Source organism: Ailuropoda melanoleuca, chromosome 14 (genome assembly GCF_002007445.2).
Source record: "Ailuropoda melanoleuca isolate Jingjing chromosome 14, ASM200744v2, whole genome shotgun sequence".
NCBI lineage: Eukaryota > Metazoa > Chordata > Mammalia > Carnivora > Ursidae > Ailuropoda > Ailuropoda melanoleuca.
The window spans coordinates 41628846-41645092 of record NC_048231.1 but is presented as its reverse complement, the minus strand read 5'-3'; the positions used below and the strand labels follow the sequence as shown (position 1 = coordinate 41645092).

Below are 16247 nucleotides of genomic sequence, written 5' to 3'. Positions count from 1 at the left end.
GTCCTGAAGCTCAGCTGCCCAGCCCTGACCGCATGGCCCCGCCCCACACCTCCCTTCCAGGCCTGGCGCTCTCCACACAGCCCAGGGGTCTTTGTCCCAGCCCTCGCTGCCCAGCCGCGTTGGCCATGCTTGCACAGTGGTGGTGCCCCCAGCCACGTCCATGTGGGCTCGCTCCTCAGCTGGTGTGGCCTCCCTGAACTGTGGCCTGATGAAAAAGCCAGAGGACACCCTCTGGGAGGCCCCGTCTGAGACCCATGAGGTTGGCGAGGAGAATGGTGACATACCCCAGGAACAGGGAGACTGGAAGGGCCACCTCTGTGTGGAGTAAGGTACCCGCTTCTCCTTCCCAGCCCCCGTGGGGATCCCTAGGTGTGTGTGTGTGTGCGTGTGTGTGTGTGCATGCACGCGTGTTGCTTAAGGTGCAAGGATTGTGGAGCTTCCGCTGACCGTGTGGAGGGCGAGACTGGCGGCCCCGGCCAGGATGAGCTTGAGGTGGGGGGGTGGCGTCCGAGAAGCAGGCCGCAGCTGGAGTTTGAAGCCACGGTTGACATCACTGCTGGGGGAGAGGAAAAGGAAGTGTCTGGGCTCCCAGGTTGCTGGTCTGAGCACTCCCGTGGGTTAATGCCCTTTACGCAGGGGGGGCAGGTCTGCGGCTGGAGGCCATGGTGTTGAGGGACATCCCTGTGGGGCAGGGAGGGAAGCGTTCAGGGGGCAGGCCCCCCAGCAGTGGGGGAGTTCCCTATGGGGGACTAGGAAGGTGGGCAGGACCCCAGAGCAGGTGCTGGGGTAAAAGCCAGGGGTTCCAAGGAGGGCAGTGGGCTACAACCACAGGCTGTAGCCCGTGTCTCCAGAAAAGGGAAAGCCCACCATGAATCACGGGCCGCCAGCTCTCTGAGGAAGGGCCGCCAAGGAAGAAGTGGTTGATGGTCCTTGGAAGGGGGAGGGGAGGAGGAGTTTAGGTACAGGGCAAGGGGTGCACAGGTTGAGGAGGCTCCCCAAATGGGGAGGTGGTGGTGGGGTGGTGTCCCCCCCCATGGGCCCCCTTCCCAACGCCCTGGCCTGAACCTTGAACCCCCTCATCTGGACAGTGAATCTGCGTCCTAAAATCTCCCAGTACTCAGCAAATTGACTGAAAAGTTAGAACTACCGAAAAATACCCAGGCAGCCTTTAGGCATGGAGAGAGCTTGAAACCGCATGCCTTCTGCAGTGCCCGCTTCTGCGTCCATCCCAGAAACAGGGTGGGCTTCATCCTGGGAAGTGTCGCACTGCCCCAGGCTGGGAGGGAAGCCGACCAAAAGGTGGGGGCTGACTTCCTCCCTGCGATGGGGACAGAGGACAAGCATGGCTGGGGAGTGGGCAGGCAGGCATGGCATGGGCAGCAAGGCCGCTGGGGTCCAGGGTCTCGGAAGACATCCAGGTCCCAAGCTGTCCCACGAAGGATAGGGATACGCCCCTCACAAAGCAGAGTGACAATTAGTACGGCCTGGGACCCCGCAGAGCCTGGCTGGTCTGGCTGGGACCTGCTTGCTCCCCTTTCCAGACGAACAAGAAGAAAGGGGACATTGCATGCAGCGCCCTTCCCTGCTCTGAGGCGGTCAGCAGGTCTCAGGTCAGTTGCAAGAGAGACTTATGAATCCATACATTTATTAGCAGCGCAGAGACCATTCAGGAGACGGCTCCTCGCGGCAGAGCAGGAACGAAGGCCTGGTGGCCACGTCCACGCATCCAACAACAGAGACACGGGAGGAGGGAGGGCGGGGGCAAGGAAACTCCTCACAGAGATGGTGCGGGGAGCCGCAGGCGGGCCGGAGGCGGTGGGAACGGGTCAGCACCTGCCGTCAGGCATCAGCAGTTCCAGGGCTGGATGGTGCAACAGCAGGACCGAGCGAGAGTTAGGAGCCGAGGAGACGCCATTCCTCAAAATCACGCCATTGCGAGAATAAGTGAGGGACAGCAAGGGGCAGGGCGCGGGATTACTAATGCGGGAAAGGCTGGACATAACTTGGGGACGAGACTGAGCGATTAAAACAGTAACTTTTCATTCGGTGATGACTTGTTAAGCGCCTACTTCATGCCACACTGTTTAGATGGGGGGGGGGGGACGAGGTCTCTGCCCTAGGGGAGGATGCTGGCTGGTGGGAGGAGGGCAGGGGCCATACACAATATACGATGATGTCACAAAAGGACAAGGGTAAGGGGATGAAATGGTCATGTTGTTGAGAGAGATCAGGGCGTTGGTGAAGGAGCGGCCCACGGTGGAGGAGGAAGCCCCTCGGGGGCACCATGGTCCCGTGCAGGGGCAGCGCCCCGTGGGCCACACTGGAGGGCTCTGAATGACCATTCTGCGGGGGCTCCCTCGGTGGCTGCATGGTGAGGAGTGAGAAGAGGCGAGCAAGGAGACACAGGGAAGCACGTGGCTCCAGAGGCCGAGCGCTAGAGAGAGCATTCGGAGATGGAATGAGGGGGGCCCACACACCAGGTCCGGAAATCCCGACAGAGCGGCATCCGTGCTGAGGCCCGTGTTGCCTGAGTCGCTGGACTTCAAGGGTCACTAGAACTGGCTTTCGGAAAGAGCAGGTCACGTGCCAGACAGAACCCCAGCTGGGTCCTCATTCCGTGGCAACAGTCAGCGCTCGAAGACCAGGCCAGAAGGGAAAGCGTGCATCAGCTAAGAAAGGACGTGCCCGCTGCTCCTTGGGGGGGGGGGTCTGAGGGCCACAGGAAAACACCTGTAAGCCTCCAAGAACCCAAGAAACGAAGCTCTCCTACCACGTAAAGGCTGACCTTCCCTGCAGCCAGTAAGGATCTACTAAAAACAAAGATAGAGTGGCCACGTGGGGGGGGGGAGCTCACCCCGGCCCCCACAGCACCGGGAGGGGGAGACCGGTGGGTGGAGGCCTGAGACCGGTGCCAGCCCCGAGCGGGAATGACGGTCTTGGTGGGCGGGGAGCCAAGCGCCAGCTCCCCAGCATTTGAAGCCGGACGTCAGCCAGCACTGTCTGAGGGGAGCGTGCTGCCAAAGCCACGTGACACTCTCTTGATTTTTGCAATTTCTAAAAATAATCTTAGAAGCTTTTAAACTTGGGGTGAAGACGCATTCATCTAATTCAGCAATCATGTTTTCCTTTAAAACTAAAATTTTAAAAATTTGCAGGGAGGAGCTCTGTACTTATTCTGCGTTTCCACAGGCTCTCTCCTCACTGCCCGGGTCTCTAGAAAATACCTGGATAACCTTCACCGAATGTCCACAGCCTCAACTTGATGAATTTGTGGGTGAGATTTTTAAAACTTCATTGTTGGATTGTTGAAAAGCGAGCGTATTCTTACAAAGCCACGGAGTCATTTTTTTCAGCAGGGGCAGTGCTGGGTCGTGGTCGTGGGCTGGCCCTCGGGAGGACACAAACGACAGCCCCAGAACACACATCCCTTCCTACTTGGGGTGTCTACAGCAACCTCTGCTCCCTGCTCCAGGCTGGCCTCCCTCATGGGCATAGACAGGTGCTAGGGCGCAAGGGACACCATGCGGCCAGCCCGGGCAAGCCTGCTGTGGGACACTGTCCGCCCTGCCCCCAGAGCACCCCAACGCCCCCACCCAGGAATGTCCCCAAAGGGCCCCCCACCTGGGGAGATCTCTGTCAGTCCTGGGGAGGTGTGTTATTCCTCCTGGAGCTTGAGGAGAGACCCACCTGGCTGAAGGGAAGGGAACGGACAGAGAAGAATGGACATGGGGGGGTGCCCCGGGGGGCACAGTCGGTGAAGCGTCTCACTCTTGATTTTGGCTCAGGTCGTGATCTCAGGGTTGTGGGGTTGGGCTCTACGCTCAGCGGGGACTCTGCTTGGGATTCTCTCCCCCTCTGCCCCTCCACCCACTTGCGTTTTCAAAATAAATAAGATCTTAAATCAAAATAAAACAAAGAATGGACATAGGGTGGAGGCACTGCCATGTCCGCGGCTGGGGGTGGCCCAGGTGATGTCCTCGCCAGACTGATGATGGCCCAAGACTGTCCCTCTCTGCTCGTCCTACTGACGCCCACTCTGTCTGCTGGGTGGACCCTCTTCTCTCCCAGGGACTCTCAGCGGCGGTACTGTTCGTATCTGGGGCCCGATCATCCTTGGTTGTTGGGGGCAGCCCTGTGTTCTGGGGGATGGAAAGCAGCACCCCCAACTTCTATCCGCTCGATGCCCAAGCTCCTGTGGAAGGCACAGTGCCCCCTAAAAAGATGTCCACGTCTTCACCCCAAGCCTGCGAATGTGCCCACGGGAGCCCGGGACCGTGCGGCCATGACGACGGAGTAGCAGCCCGCAGCACCCGGGGGCAGACGGAAGAGAAGCCCAGAGGACATGGCACGGGGCAGACGGAAGCTGTGCTGCTGGCTTGGAAGCTGGGGGAAGCGGCCATGTGCCGAGGCATGCGGCACCTCCAAAAACTGGAAAAGGCTGGGAGCACGTTCTCCCCACAAGCCCCCAGAAGCCAAGGCAGCCCTGCCCACAGCCTGATCTTAGGTTGCCGAGGCCCGTCTTGGATTTCTGGAGAGCCTCCGGTCAGGGAATCGGAGGGCGTCAAGTCTAGGGCAGCAGTAGAAACCAACACTCCCCAGGTGGTGAGGGACACCTGGCCGGGACGCTGCACTCTACGGAACGGGGCATGGCCACTGGGCTGGTCCTGAGGCCTTCGTAACCATGGTAACCACGGAGGAGGCAGCGGAGGGTGCTGGGGGCCCCAGCCCTCCACAGGCCCCTCTCCTCTGCCCCGTGGCAGGAGTGCTGGGTGCTGGGCCCCGGGCGGCTGGCTCCCAGCAGGGGAGAGGCGCCAAGACCATGTGGGAGGCAGAGGGCTGGCCATCCGGGCATCGTGGACTCATCTGACTGCAGCCTCATGACAGGCCCTGAGCGAGACCAGCACTGGTAGGTCAGCCCAGTGAGCTTCCAGATCTCTAGAGACAACACGTGGACTTGAAACCCACTCCGTGACAAAGAACTCCAGGGCCCTCGTCACCTCTACCCTTAGCTCCCACTCTGCACTGTGAGTACTAGTGAGGGTGGGGACCTTCCTGCCCAGCGTGGAGCCCGGCCCTGGACACCCACCCCCGACTTCATCATCAGAGGTCCCTAAGGGGGAGGGCATCATCATGCCCCCGGGCGCTGCCTAACCCTCACCCCGCCCCTCAGGACACGCTCCCCCTGGCCTGTGGGGCAGCAGTAGGCTCCCGGACCCAGGGAGGCTGGTGCATGCAGGTGCCCAGCTGCTGCACAGGCCTGGTTCCTGCCCTCACCCCAGACCGGGGGTTGATCACCTCATCTTGCTCCAAGTCCCCTCGACCCAGCTACCCCCACACAGAAGCCCGTCAGCCCCTGAGACTCAGTGGCCAAGTCCCAGGGATGGCACCCACCCCCTACTGCTATCCTCCCATGGCCCCTGAGGGCTGGGAGCCTGCCAGCATGCCCCTGCTTCCCTCCCCCCACTCCCAGTTCCCCTCCAGCTTCATCTCCCCAAACACGGCTCCACCTCGTCACCCCCAGCTCAGAACCCTTCCTCCCACCCCTCAACCTCCCCAAGCAGACAGCTCATCGCAGCTTCCCCATCCACTCTGCCCACACTGCTTTCTTGGCCTGTTCACCAACCACTGTGCAGAGCTGGGGACGCACCACCTCCTCCAGGAAGCCTCCCTCTGTGTTCTGCTCCCCCAGGGTTATTATGTGTGCCGCTTTGGGCCTCCTGCAAGCAGGGCCCAACATGAGACCTGGTGCCCGCAGTACCCAGCAGTTCATGACATCAAAATCCCCACCCTCCTGGAGGACCAGCAAAGGAGTCGGTCCTGAACCAGGCTCTGTAGGTGGGGCCTGTGAGCCACCATGCCCCCCGGCCCAGGTCATTGGCAGCTGCTTGGCCCCAGGAAGGTGCATGCGGCCTCTCTAGGCAGCAGAGGGCTCTCCTGGAAGGCCCCACTCTGCCCTGTCCCCCAGGCCCCTCCAGGTGGCCTCCTGGAGGCTGGGCTGGGGCAAGGCACCCCTCCCCGAGGTGGCCTCCCAGGCCTCAGGGCTGTGTGTTCTCAGGAAGGGGCAGCCCGAGGTCCCTCCTGGGCCTGTGTTCTCTCCCTGGGCTCATAAGCCCCGGGGTGGGGTGTGAAGAGGACTCAGGCGCCACCTACCCCAGGACCCCCAGGAAAGGCGCTGGAAGACAGACACTGGGCTGAGCCGGCTCTTAGGACGGTGGTGACCTCGAGACCTGTGCCTCCGAAGTCACAGTCTGCCAGAAAGGCGTGCTCCGGGCCAGGAAGGCGTGGAAGGCGTTGGCCGACTCAGAGGACCTCGGAGGGTGGGGGAGGAGCACGTCCTTGTCCACGTCCTCGGACACCAGCTGGGCCACGAGCTGCGCGATGTCCTGGGGGCAACCGTGGGGTCGGGGCGGGGCGGGGCCGGGAAGGGGCTGCGTGTGGCCCGCGCCCACCATCCGCCCCGCGTCCCCCGCCCCCGGCACACCGGGCAGCGGGAGACAGCGGTGCCCAGCCTCTCCCCGCCGCCCGCCACGCACCCTGCCGTGGGGGGTTGGCCCGCCGGTGCCCAGCTCCTCCCAGCCGCCCTGCGTGGCCCGCCGCCGGCGCTCGTCGATGCTGACGCTCCAGTGACGGCTCGGGCGCCTGCTCTCAGGCGGCTCGCGCACCTGCGGGAACAGGGAGGCGGTGGGCACAGGCCACACCTGCGCGCCGCAGCTCCTGCGCCTGCCAACCTGGGCACGCCGCAGGAAGAGCGTTCGGCTCGCTCCTCCCCAGGATCCAGCTCTGCCTCCAGGGGCCGGGGCGCTTCAGCCTCCCGCCCTGCGCCCGTGGTGGCTTTCCGGAGCAGCTCTGCGCCTGGACGCTTTTCTGAGCGAGGGTCAGCCCCTGGACGGGGAGGTGCTCGCAGCGGCTGCCATGGCCCTTCCCACTGGGGCCAGGAGGGGGCAGGAGGTAGGGATCCTCCAAGCCAGCCTGCAAGAACCTCAGGAGAGGCGGGACCTGGGGAGGGGCGCTCCTCCTCCAGCCCCTCTAAAGTAAAAAAAAAAGCCGCAGGAACCGTGAGAACACACAAAGAATTGGCAAGGGGCCAGTGGAGGAGGGTGGTAGGAGCACAAGGTAGGAGGCTGGAAAGAGGTCAGTAACTGGGAAAGGTCAAAAGCAGGTAGCACCCCTGCAGGACCCCCCCCCATGAAACTTCCCAGGTGGGCTGTCTGTGAAAGACCCTCAGACCCCCCCAGACTCTGCCCAGCCTTGGGGGGGGGCCTGCTCCCTCCTGGACGGTGCGTCATTGTCTGGAATGCCATGGGGGGGCACGCTAAAAATGGAGGATTAAGACAAGGGCAGAGTAAAATCCCTATTCCTCAAAAAATTAAAAATAGGATTTGCATATGAGCCAGCAGTCCCACTTCTGGGTATCTACCCAAAGGAACAGAAAGCAGGTCTCGAAGAGACATTGCACTCGCAGGTCATGGCTGCATGACCCACAACAGACAAAAGGTGGGAAAACCCAAACGTCCATTGATGGGTGAGTACATCCCTGGTGCGGTAAATCCACACAGTGGAATATTATTCAGCCTTAAAAAGGAAAGGACATGGGGGAAACTTGAGGACACTATGCTGAGTGACATAGGCAGGTCACCAAAGGATAAACCCTGTGTGATTTCACTCATAGGAGGTCCCTAGAGCAGCCAGGTTCACAGGGACTGGAGGTAGACGGGGGTGTTGAATGGGGACAGCATTAGGTCCGCCAACAAAAAGGTCCTGGAGATCCGTTTCCAACAACGTGAATGTATGTAATACTGCTGAGCCCTACATTTACACATAATTAGCAAGACCAGAAACAAAACCCCCAAAGTGCACGTTAGGACCGAGAGGCACACACAGAAGGAAGATGTGAGGGGACACAGAGCAGAGGGCCAACTACGAGCCAAGGAGGAGGGCCTGGGAACGGAGCCAACGCTGCTGACACTCAGGCTTTGAACTTCGAGTCTCCAGACTTGGAGACAATATGTTTCCCTCCCCCCAACTCCTGCAAAAAAAAAAATCGTGAAGTCCCCAGCCCCTCTCCCCACTCTGCCACTCTGCACGAAGATCCGTGGGGCCGGGCTCTTCTCCCTCTCCTCCCGGGAGATGAGGGTTCCTGTCTGGGGAAAATGGGCAGCCTGACAGACCCGAGGATGGGGCGCCCAGGGCAGAGCCCCAGAAACATGCCCCAGCACACCCCGAGTGCCCGACCGCGAGCAAGCCTCCAGCCAGCCCCGCGCCCCACTTTTCAGCACCGACCAAGAGCAGATGCGGCCTCTGCCAGGGAGCAGAGACACTCGGGGGACAGGAAAGAGTCCCCCGCCCGGTGTCTGTTGTTCCCCTAGACACGGGAGTCCATGAAACAGAAAAAGGGTGGTGTGGGAGAGGAGCGCTCAGACGAGCTGGAGCTCTTTAAACGTGGAAATGTGTCCGCAGGGAAAGCGCCACGGCAGTTGTCCCCATGCCCAGGGCTCTGAGGAGGACTGAGCCGCAAGTGCAGCGTGGGGCTTTGGCCGCAGAGACGCAGCAGCTCTGGCCGTGACTGGAGTCCCCAGGAAGAGCGCACAGTGAGGACAGGCCCCCAAATCCTGGAATCACAACCGGCGGTGGGAGCAGCCACGAGAGCTGGAAGCAGTGGGCGCCTTGCCGTGCCACCTGGGACCCCAAGAGCTGGGGCGGGGCTGTCATTCTAACCTACATGCACACATGTGTTAAAGGGAGCCCGACATTGTAAAAATAAAGATTGAAGTGATTGGGCCGAGCGCTCTAACAAAACGTGCACACCGCTCTGACCCGCGGAGAATCAGGCTCTCACCAAGCACGTGGAGCCCACACAGATCGGCCACACCTCAGGCCACCAACCAAACACGTGTGCCAACACAGGACTCCCGGGTCACATCGGGCAACCGCGGGGCAGTGCAATTAGAAATTAACAGCAGAAGCATACTGGGGTGCACCTTCCAAAGTACCCCATATCCACCCGAGTGAGAGGGGAAATCCAGGCTGCAAGCCGGCTCACTGCAGCCGTCCTGTGAAGACAGAACTTGAAATGCTGGAAAATTAGGAAAAACCCCAGAGCAGGTGAAGCCAGCAAGTCAAGCAGCGAGGAAAAGAACAACAAAACCACTTCAGTAAAAGTTAGAGGCAGGAGGAAAGGCTAATGAGTAAGTTAAAATGAAAAGAAAAAAAAAAAGTGACAACCGTGGACAGTGACCGCCCATTGGCTCTCTGAACGCCAACACAACAGAGGGACTGGCGGCCCGGCCCAGGCGCCCTCACCCGTGGCAGCCGGTCTCCTCCCGCCCAGCGTCCGTTTTGCGTTTCTCGTGAATCGAGTCCACAGGCCTCAGACGCTCTCTTACTCAAAACCTGCCTTCTCGCTGCTGGGGAGCGTCTCTGTGGACGTTCTGGTGGGTAAACGTTAGAATGTTATACGTAGGACAAGCCTTATCTTCCGACCCTCGGTAAGATTTTCGGGTCTTTGTTCCAACCTTTGAAATCTGCAGGCAGATTTGTCAGCATTTCCCACTGCGGATTTAGCGTGGGCCCCAGGTCGGAACGCCCCTCCGAGATTCTGACGCTGCCCGCGCACTCTCCCGGCCCGTCTGTGCTGTTTGATCATAACGGGCGGCATCCGTGGGGAAGTGTGTCCCCCTCCGCTCCACAATGCCACGCAAAGCGCCCGTGAAGTCCCCAGACTTCCACCGGGGCCCATCTCTGGACTCGCTGCACTGGACCGTGGATCACTTGCCTGTGTCTGTCTCTGTCGCTGCTTTCAGCTGTCCTTCCTCCTCGATGGCTTTTGAGAGCTCATCTCTGCCTCTGGGGCCTGGGGTTCCACCGTGATGGCTCTGGCGACAGTCCTTTCACAGCTCCTGCTTTGGGCTTGCCGGGCCTGTGGCGGTGGTCGGACTGCCCGTGTCAGCCAGCCTCTGCCGTGGCTCCCGGGGGGGAGCAAGCCCTCCTGCCCGCGACACCGACTTGCCAGCCACGTGAATGAGCCACTGTGGAAGTGGATTTTGCAGCGTTATTCAACTTCCCGATGACTGTAGCTGTAACATCCGACTGTAACCTGACAGACCAAAGCCACCCAGCGAAGCGGCTCCCAAATTCCTGCCCTACAGAAACTGGGACAAACGTATTTATTATTGTTTTAAGCTGCTAAGCCTCAGGGACATTTGTTGGGTGCGACAGATAATACATGGACAGAGACGTATGTACATTTAGGATAAAATCTTCAACATTCGTGAAAAGTTTGTTTTTTATAAAAAAAAAATTGGTATTGCATTGAATAAGGTACTTTGGGGAAATCTGGTAGGTTTATGGCATCGAGTCTTCCCGTCAAGTAAGATGGCGTGGATTTCCGTGAGGTGTCGTCTGTGCTACTCGGTTATACTGTTCTTCACGAGAACAGACTCGGTCTTAAGGACTTTGCAGCTTCTGTTGTTGAAGGGAATGGATCCAAAAAAGACCAAAAAAAAAAAAAAAAGTAAAGAGAAAGGGAATGGATCCTTTTTCCCCAGTACATTTCTGGTTGGTTATTTTCAGTGTATTGAGGAACTATTAAGTTTTATATTTTTTAAAGATCTTTTTTTTCTGGGGCACCTGGGTGGCTCAGTCAGTGAAGCGCTCTCAAAAAAGATTTTATTTATTTATTTGGCAGAGTGAGAGCGCACAAGCAGGGGGAGCGGCAGAGGGAGAGGGAGCAGCAGACTTCCCGCTGAGCAGGGGGCCCGATGCGGGGCTCGATCCCGGGACCCTGAGACTGTGACCTGAGCTGAAGGCAGACGCTTCACTGACTGAGCGCCCCAGGGCCCCGAGAAACTCTGTAGTTTTAAATGGAGACCATCTCCAGCCGTCCTCTTTTCCTAGCAGTCTTCTCTCTTCACGGGCTTGCATGGCTTTTTCTAGACAGACAATAGATTAGCTGCAAATAGTGCCCATCTCATGTTTTCTTTTCAGGTATTTATAGCTCATTTCATTTTCCTGACTTGGGCACGACACCCTGTACCTGTGAGAAACAGTCCGGGAAGCCCAGTCGCGGCTCTCGAGAGCTCCCTTTATCAGGTCACAGGAACGCCCATCTCTTCCTGCCTTACTCGGAGCCGTAGGTTCTGTCTTAATTATGCTTCAATTAAAAAATAATCAATAGGTTTTTATACTTAAGGAAAGATACTGGAATTTATTAACACTGTTTCTCCATATCTGTTGAGATAATCGTGCGGTCTTCCTCCTTTGTTAATGCAGAGAATTTTATTAAATGGATTTCTATGTTCCTAAGTGGCTTCAACGGGTGGTTCACCCCGGGTCAGCGCTCCGCCTGCACGCGCCACCACGTGGGCTGCCATCAGCAGGGGGCACTGGCTCCCGGCACGCCTGACCGCACCTGTGTCCGCCGCCTTCTCACACTCGGGTCAGAGGACTGACTTCACTCATCGCCCTGACACCAAACACCTTTCACCCTCTTGCCTGCCAGCGGAGCTGCCCTCCGGGAGCCAGGCCTCAGTTCCCACGACTGCCTGCTCGCTGCAGGTGCACGTGCTGCATGACCCACGTGTGGGTCTCTGCCCCCCGGGGCCCCTGTCCCTCCGGGCTCGCTCCTGGTGCCTTTGTCCGGTGCTGGGTGTCAGGGCAGGGAGGCGCCTGTTCGCCTCCGTTTTCAGGACAACCTGCTGGCCTCAGTTGCCCCGGGGTGTCCAGTTCAGACTGGCCCAAGCCCCGCAGGGTTGGCTGGTGGGGCAGCCTCGCTCAGTGTCCCTCCTGTCCTTCTAGAACTTCTGTTTGGCACGCGTGGCTCTCCAGTTTCCCTCAGTGCGTGGAGCTTTGCTTCCACGCTGGCCTGCTGAGTCCAGAAGTCTCGGTGGTGCCGCGTCCCCACTGGACTCCCCAGGACCACACAGCACTTGCCAGCAGTGCCTTGTGGGGCCGGCAGTAGCTCCGCCCTGTCCCCCATAGGGAGCTGCATGTCCCCACAAGACATTTTCCCCTTCTTTTCTCTTCTCCTTTTATGTTTTCTCACATGCCCAAAATTACGCATAACTCTTACCATCGTAAGCTGCACAAGCTCCCTGTCATTAAAGCACATTCAGTGTCGCGCACCCGCCACCACCGCCTGGGTCCAGAACGTTCTTATCTTCCCAGACGGAAACTGTGCTCCCTACACGCTAACTCCCCAGACCCTGGTGCCCCCGCTGTACTTTCTGGGTCTGACTACTCTAGGGACCTCATATAGGTGGGTCATACAGCGTTTGTCGGTCTGTGACTGGCCGACAATTCAGCACAATGTCCTGAAGGTTCACCCATGTTGTGACATTTGTCAGAACGAGCTTCCTTTTTTAAGGCTAAATAATGTCCCACCGTGCGTACACCTCACATTCGGCTTCGGTGGACCCCTGGGTGGCTGCCACGCTTTGGCTCTTGTGCACAATGCTGCCGTGGACATGGACGTACACCAACCAGCTCGAGTCCCGGACTTCAGTTCTGTCGGATGTGTGCCAGTCAAGTCCCGGGCCACATGGTAATTTTGCACTACCCTTTGGAGAGACTCCATGCTGTTCCTCCCCGTGACCGCACCACTCCCCACTCCCCGCGGCGCTGCACAGGGTTCCACTCTCCCCACATCCTTGCTGGTACTTCTCTTTATTAAAGATTTACTATTTATTGGACAGAGCGCGAGAGCACGAGAGGGGCGCAGAGAGAGAGGGAGAAGCAGGCTCTCCGTGGAGCAGGGAGCCCGACGTGGGACTCGATCCCAGGACCCGGGATCACGATCACGCCCTGAGCCGAAGGCAGACGCTTCACCCACCGAGCCCCCCAGGTGCTAGGTTGGAAAGGCTGGCCCTATGCCGCTGGGGCTCAGCTTGGTGCTCAGTGAGAGGCACGGGGACAACTGTCGGTCTTGTACACAGCTACACCGTGGCCCCCATGACTTACTGGAAGCCCCTCTGCCCCACTGATCTGAGATGCCATCTTCGTCCCGCACTAAGTGTCTGCGGGCATTCGGGTCCGTTTCCAGACTTTCTTTCCAGTCCTGATATTCATGCATCACAGGCCAGGACTCTTCCTTTGTGATATGAATTCACATTTGCTAGGACTGAACCTATTTTGGATTATTTTTTCTATTTTACCAGTTTGGCATACTGAAGAAGAGAAAACATTTACCATATATATATATTTTTTAAATGATCCCTACACCCAACAGGGGGCTGGAACCCATGACCCCGAGATCAGGCGTCAAATGCTCTTCTGACCAGGTGCCCCCAGTACTTAGCATCTGTATTGTTGATGACACTGGACTGTGAGATGCCTGAGGAGGACCCTTGGCGCCGGGAGTTTTCCCCTCCGAGAATGGGGTGTCTCTCCCTGCTGTCAAGTCTAAGGCTTCGGGGTGTTTTAAAGTTTCCCTAGTAGGGTTGCCTATTTCCTATCAAGTTCACTCCCATTTTCAGGTTGGCCTTTTTCACTTTTCTTCTGGAGTCTGTTCCTAACCATGCAGGGCACTGCTTTGCACACAGCTGTGTGGACTCTTCCCGAACCTCTGCTGTGGACCGGTTCTGGTCCAGTCTCCCACACTGAACAGCACGGTCACGTCCCCCGTGGTGCTGCTGTCCCGTGTTCATATCCCTCTCGCTTGGCTCGGTGGGCCAATTCTTCCAAGATGGCACACACGACTCGCCGGCAGCCCCGTTCTGCTCTGCTCGGCACTGCTGCGGTTGTCTCCAGCTTTACTCTCCTTCATTATAGAGGTTTTGTGCAAATGTCTGGTGCCCTTAGCTGTCAGGTGGTATGGACAGGACACCAACACCAGATTAGCGATGAGGGTGGACTGGGGCTCAGTGGCTAGGGCAGCAAGCTGTTTCTGCTGCCCCCACCACACAGCGGGGAGTGGGCCCTGCTGCTCTGGCCAGTCTGCGATGGCCCACCAGAACGCAACTCCTATTGGCCAGCCCTCCCGTGCTGTCTGTGGGGTCTTGTCTTCTTCGGAACTCTCTGCGGTCATTTCAGTAAGCTTGTCCAGCCCTCAGTGAGGGGCTGGATGTTGGCAGACCCTCCGTCAGAAAAGGTCCCCTTAGACCCTTAGACCTTGGCCTCAGCCTGAGCTCACTGCCCCTTTAGGAGCACATGGCCTCACTGTGTGGGGCAACGGGGGGCCATGGTGAACACTGCAAATGAACACAGCTCTTGTGGGGCCTGGGATGGGATGACACAGGGACGGAAGGAAAGGTGGACTTAACTTATGTCAGCCAGGCTGCAGGTGATGGGAACAGCATTCTACACCAAGGAGCACACAGGAAGGACACCATGCAGGACAGTGAGACACGGGGTAGCCCACGGAATCCTTTAAAGCTGCAGTGAACAGCTGCCATTCCTGAAGGGCTGGGAGCAGAGGAGGGAAGCAGCAGGAGGGAGAGGGGCTCCCTGCCCCCAAACCAGACACCTGAGTCTGCAGAGATGAGTCTGCACCCTCATCTGGCCTCCACCCAAATCCCTCCCCCTGGCTACCTCCCACCGGGCCCTTGTTTCCCTCTCCCCTGCTGCCCCACTGGCCCCCACTCACCTCTGAGAACCTCAAGCTTGGGGGCTGGGGAGGGGGTGGCCTCTGGCCAAGAGCTGCCAGGAGAATTTCCTCCTGCCAGGTGACACGCTTGTATGTTTATGTGCTAGTCCAGCAAGTCGAGTGGTCTGCGGCTTTGGCCCCCCCAGGACCCTCACAGTGCCCTCACACAGCCGTCACAGGTACTCGGGCGGGAAGAGCACACGGTGGCCACAGGGGGCAGCTAGGGAGCCTGCCTTCCCTTTTCCTGCCACCTTCTTATGTGAACCTCTGACCATGGCAAGCACACACGCACACTGTCTAAGCGCACAGGCTGACAGACTCCCACTCATGCTGGCCCATGACCAGCACCACGTGTGCCCACCCTATCACACCTGGCACGCGTCCGGCCTGGCTCTGACCCTTGCACACAGGGATCCACGCAGAACTCTGGGCATCTGGCTTCTCTGCTCCTGAAGCACCCCCCGGGGCTGTCCCCTCCTCATGGCTCCGTGGGAACCCGGCAGCTGCTTACCCATCCGGCGTGAGGTAGGGGGGCGGAGAGGTGCCTCCATCTAGGGGCCATCACAAGCACCCTGGGAATGTTCTGTCACTACTTTGGGAACAGTCCTGCTGACTGTCTGCCCCCCATCACTGGGCTCCCTCCTTGTGGTGCTGCCCTCCCTGCCCAGGGTGCAGGTGCTGGCCTCTGAAGTGCCCAGAAGAAATGGACAGGGCCCAGAATGGGAGGCAGAAGGGCCCACCCTGGCACCCACCCAGGGCCCCGGGAAGAGAGCTGATGCTCCGTGAGCCTCCCACCAGGCAACGTTCAGCCCTCCCCGAGGCCGAGATGCCCCTTCTGCAGCCCATCCAGACCCCCCCACCTGCAAAGCCAGGTCCCGGGGTCCAGCTTACCCAGTCCTGAGTCTGCGGCTGCTGCCCTTCGCTCTGGGCACCGGGCTGGCCCCAGGCCACAGTCGGGCTCAGAGGGGGAGAGGGCTGCCTGTGCTCTTGGGGCAGCGGCAGTTCTGACTTCTTCCCCATGGGGGCATTAGACAAGTGCTCCGGACTGTCCATCTCCAGCCCCACAGGCTGCTTGTCTGCACCTCCCGGGCTCTGGGAAAGCTCACCACCGCTCCCTGGGGCCCCCAAGCAGATGGAGGCAGTGTCAGGCCCTGCTAGGCTCACCTTCCAGCTACCGGGCAGCAGTGCCAGGGGGTCCCCAGCTGCTGCTCCCGCCCTTTTTCTCGCCACGGTCACCCCGGCAGGAGTACCTACAGCACCCCGCCGCCCGCTCTCCAGGGGCCCAGGCTTCCCACCTTGGCTCCACCCCGGGGGGCATGTGCCCTCAGCCGGATCCGCACAGAAGACCCAGCGCAGGCAGAGAACGAAGGGCTCCAGGGCTCTCCCTGCCTCCCTCCTCCTGCCCGCTGTGACCTCACCTCGACGCCGCGCGGACCACACCCCAAGGGGGGCGGCAAGCCGGACGACGCTGCCCCTCTCCCCTCCAGGGGCTCTGCGGGCAACGAGTGGGCTGAGGGGGGCTCAGGGCGGGGGTCAAGGGGGCACATGGTGGGAGGTGGGGAGGAGGGAACCATTAGGGAGGCGGCAGTCCCTGACGGAGGAGCAGGGTACTTGCGGCTGGGCACGGAGTGTGCGGGACGCTACGAGTACGTGGTGGGGCAGGCCGGGG

The 16247-nt window shown here is 59.5% G+C and overlaps 1 protein-coding gene and 1 long non-coding RNA gene across 12 annotated transcripts; one reads left to right on the top strand and one right to left on the bottom strand.

Annotated features, from left to right (window-relative positions):
• Positions 1-8: 8 nt before the first annotated feature.
• Positions 9-4855, top strand: LOC117796004. Its single transcript, XR_004620267.1, has 3 exons — positions 9-1610; positions 3190-3274; positions 3354-4855. It is a non-coding gene; the product is annotated as an uncharacterized LOC117796004 (long non-coding RNA).
• Positions 4856-5257: 402 nt separating this feature from the next.
• On the bottom strand, positions 5258-16241 carry TEX22 (testis expressed 22). Of its 11 annotated transcripts, none has more exons than XM_034642593.1 (3): positions 15470-16241; positions 6534-6662; positions 5258-6383 (listed from the first exon to the last, which is right to left on the bottom strand). In XM_034642593.1, the coding sequence occupies exons 1-3, from the start codon at positions 15629-15631 to the stop codon at positions 6204-6206; spliced, it is 471 nt and encodes a 156-aa protein (XP_034498484.1). In that variant the 5' UTR covers positions 15632-16241; the 3' UTR covers positions 5258-6203. The 11 variants fall into 11 exon arrangements, 4 of the variants coding, with proteins under 4 accessions (XP_034498484.1, XP_034498482.1, XP_034498483.1 ...); XM_034642591.1 differs by having other exon boundaries at positions 5258-6662; positions 15470-15693; positions 15874-16241; XM_034642592.1 differs by having other exon boundaries at positions 5258-6662; positions 15470-15693; positions 15997-16241.
• Positions 16242-16247: the final 6 nt, after the last annotated feature.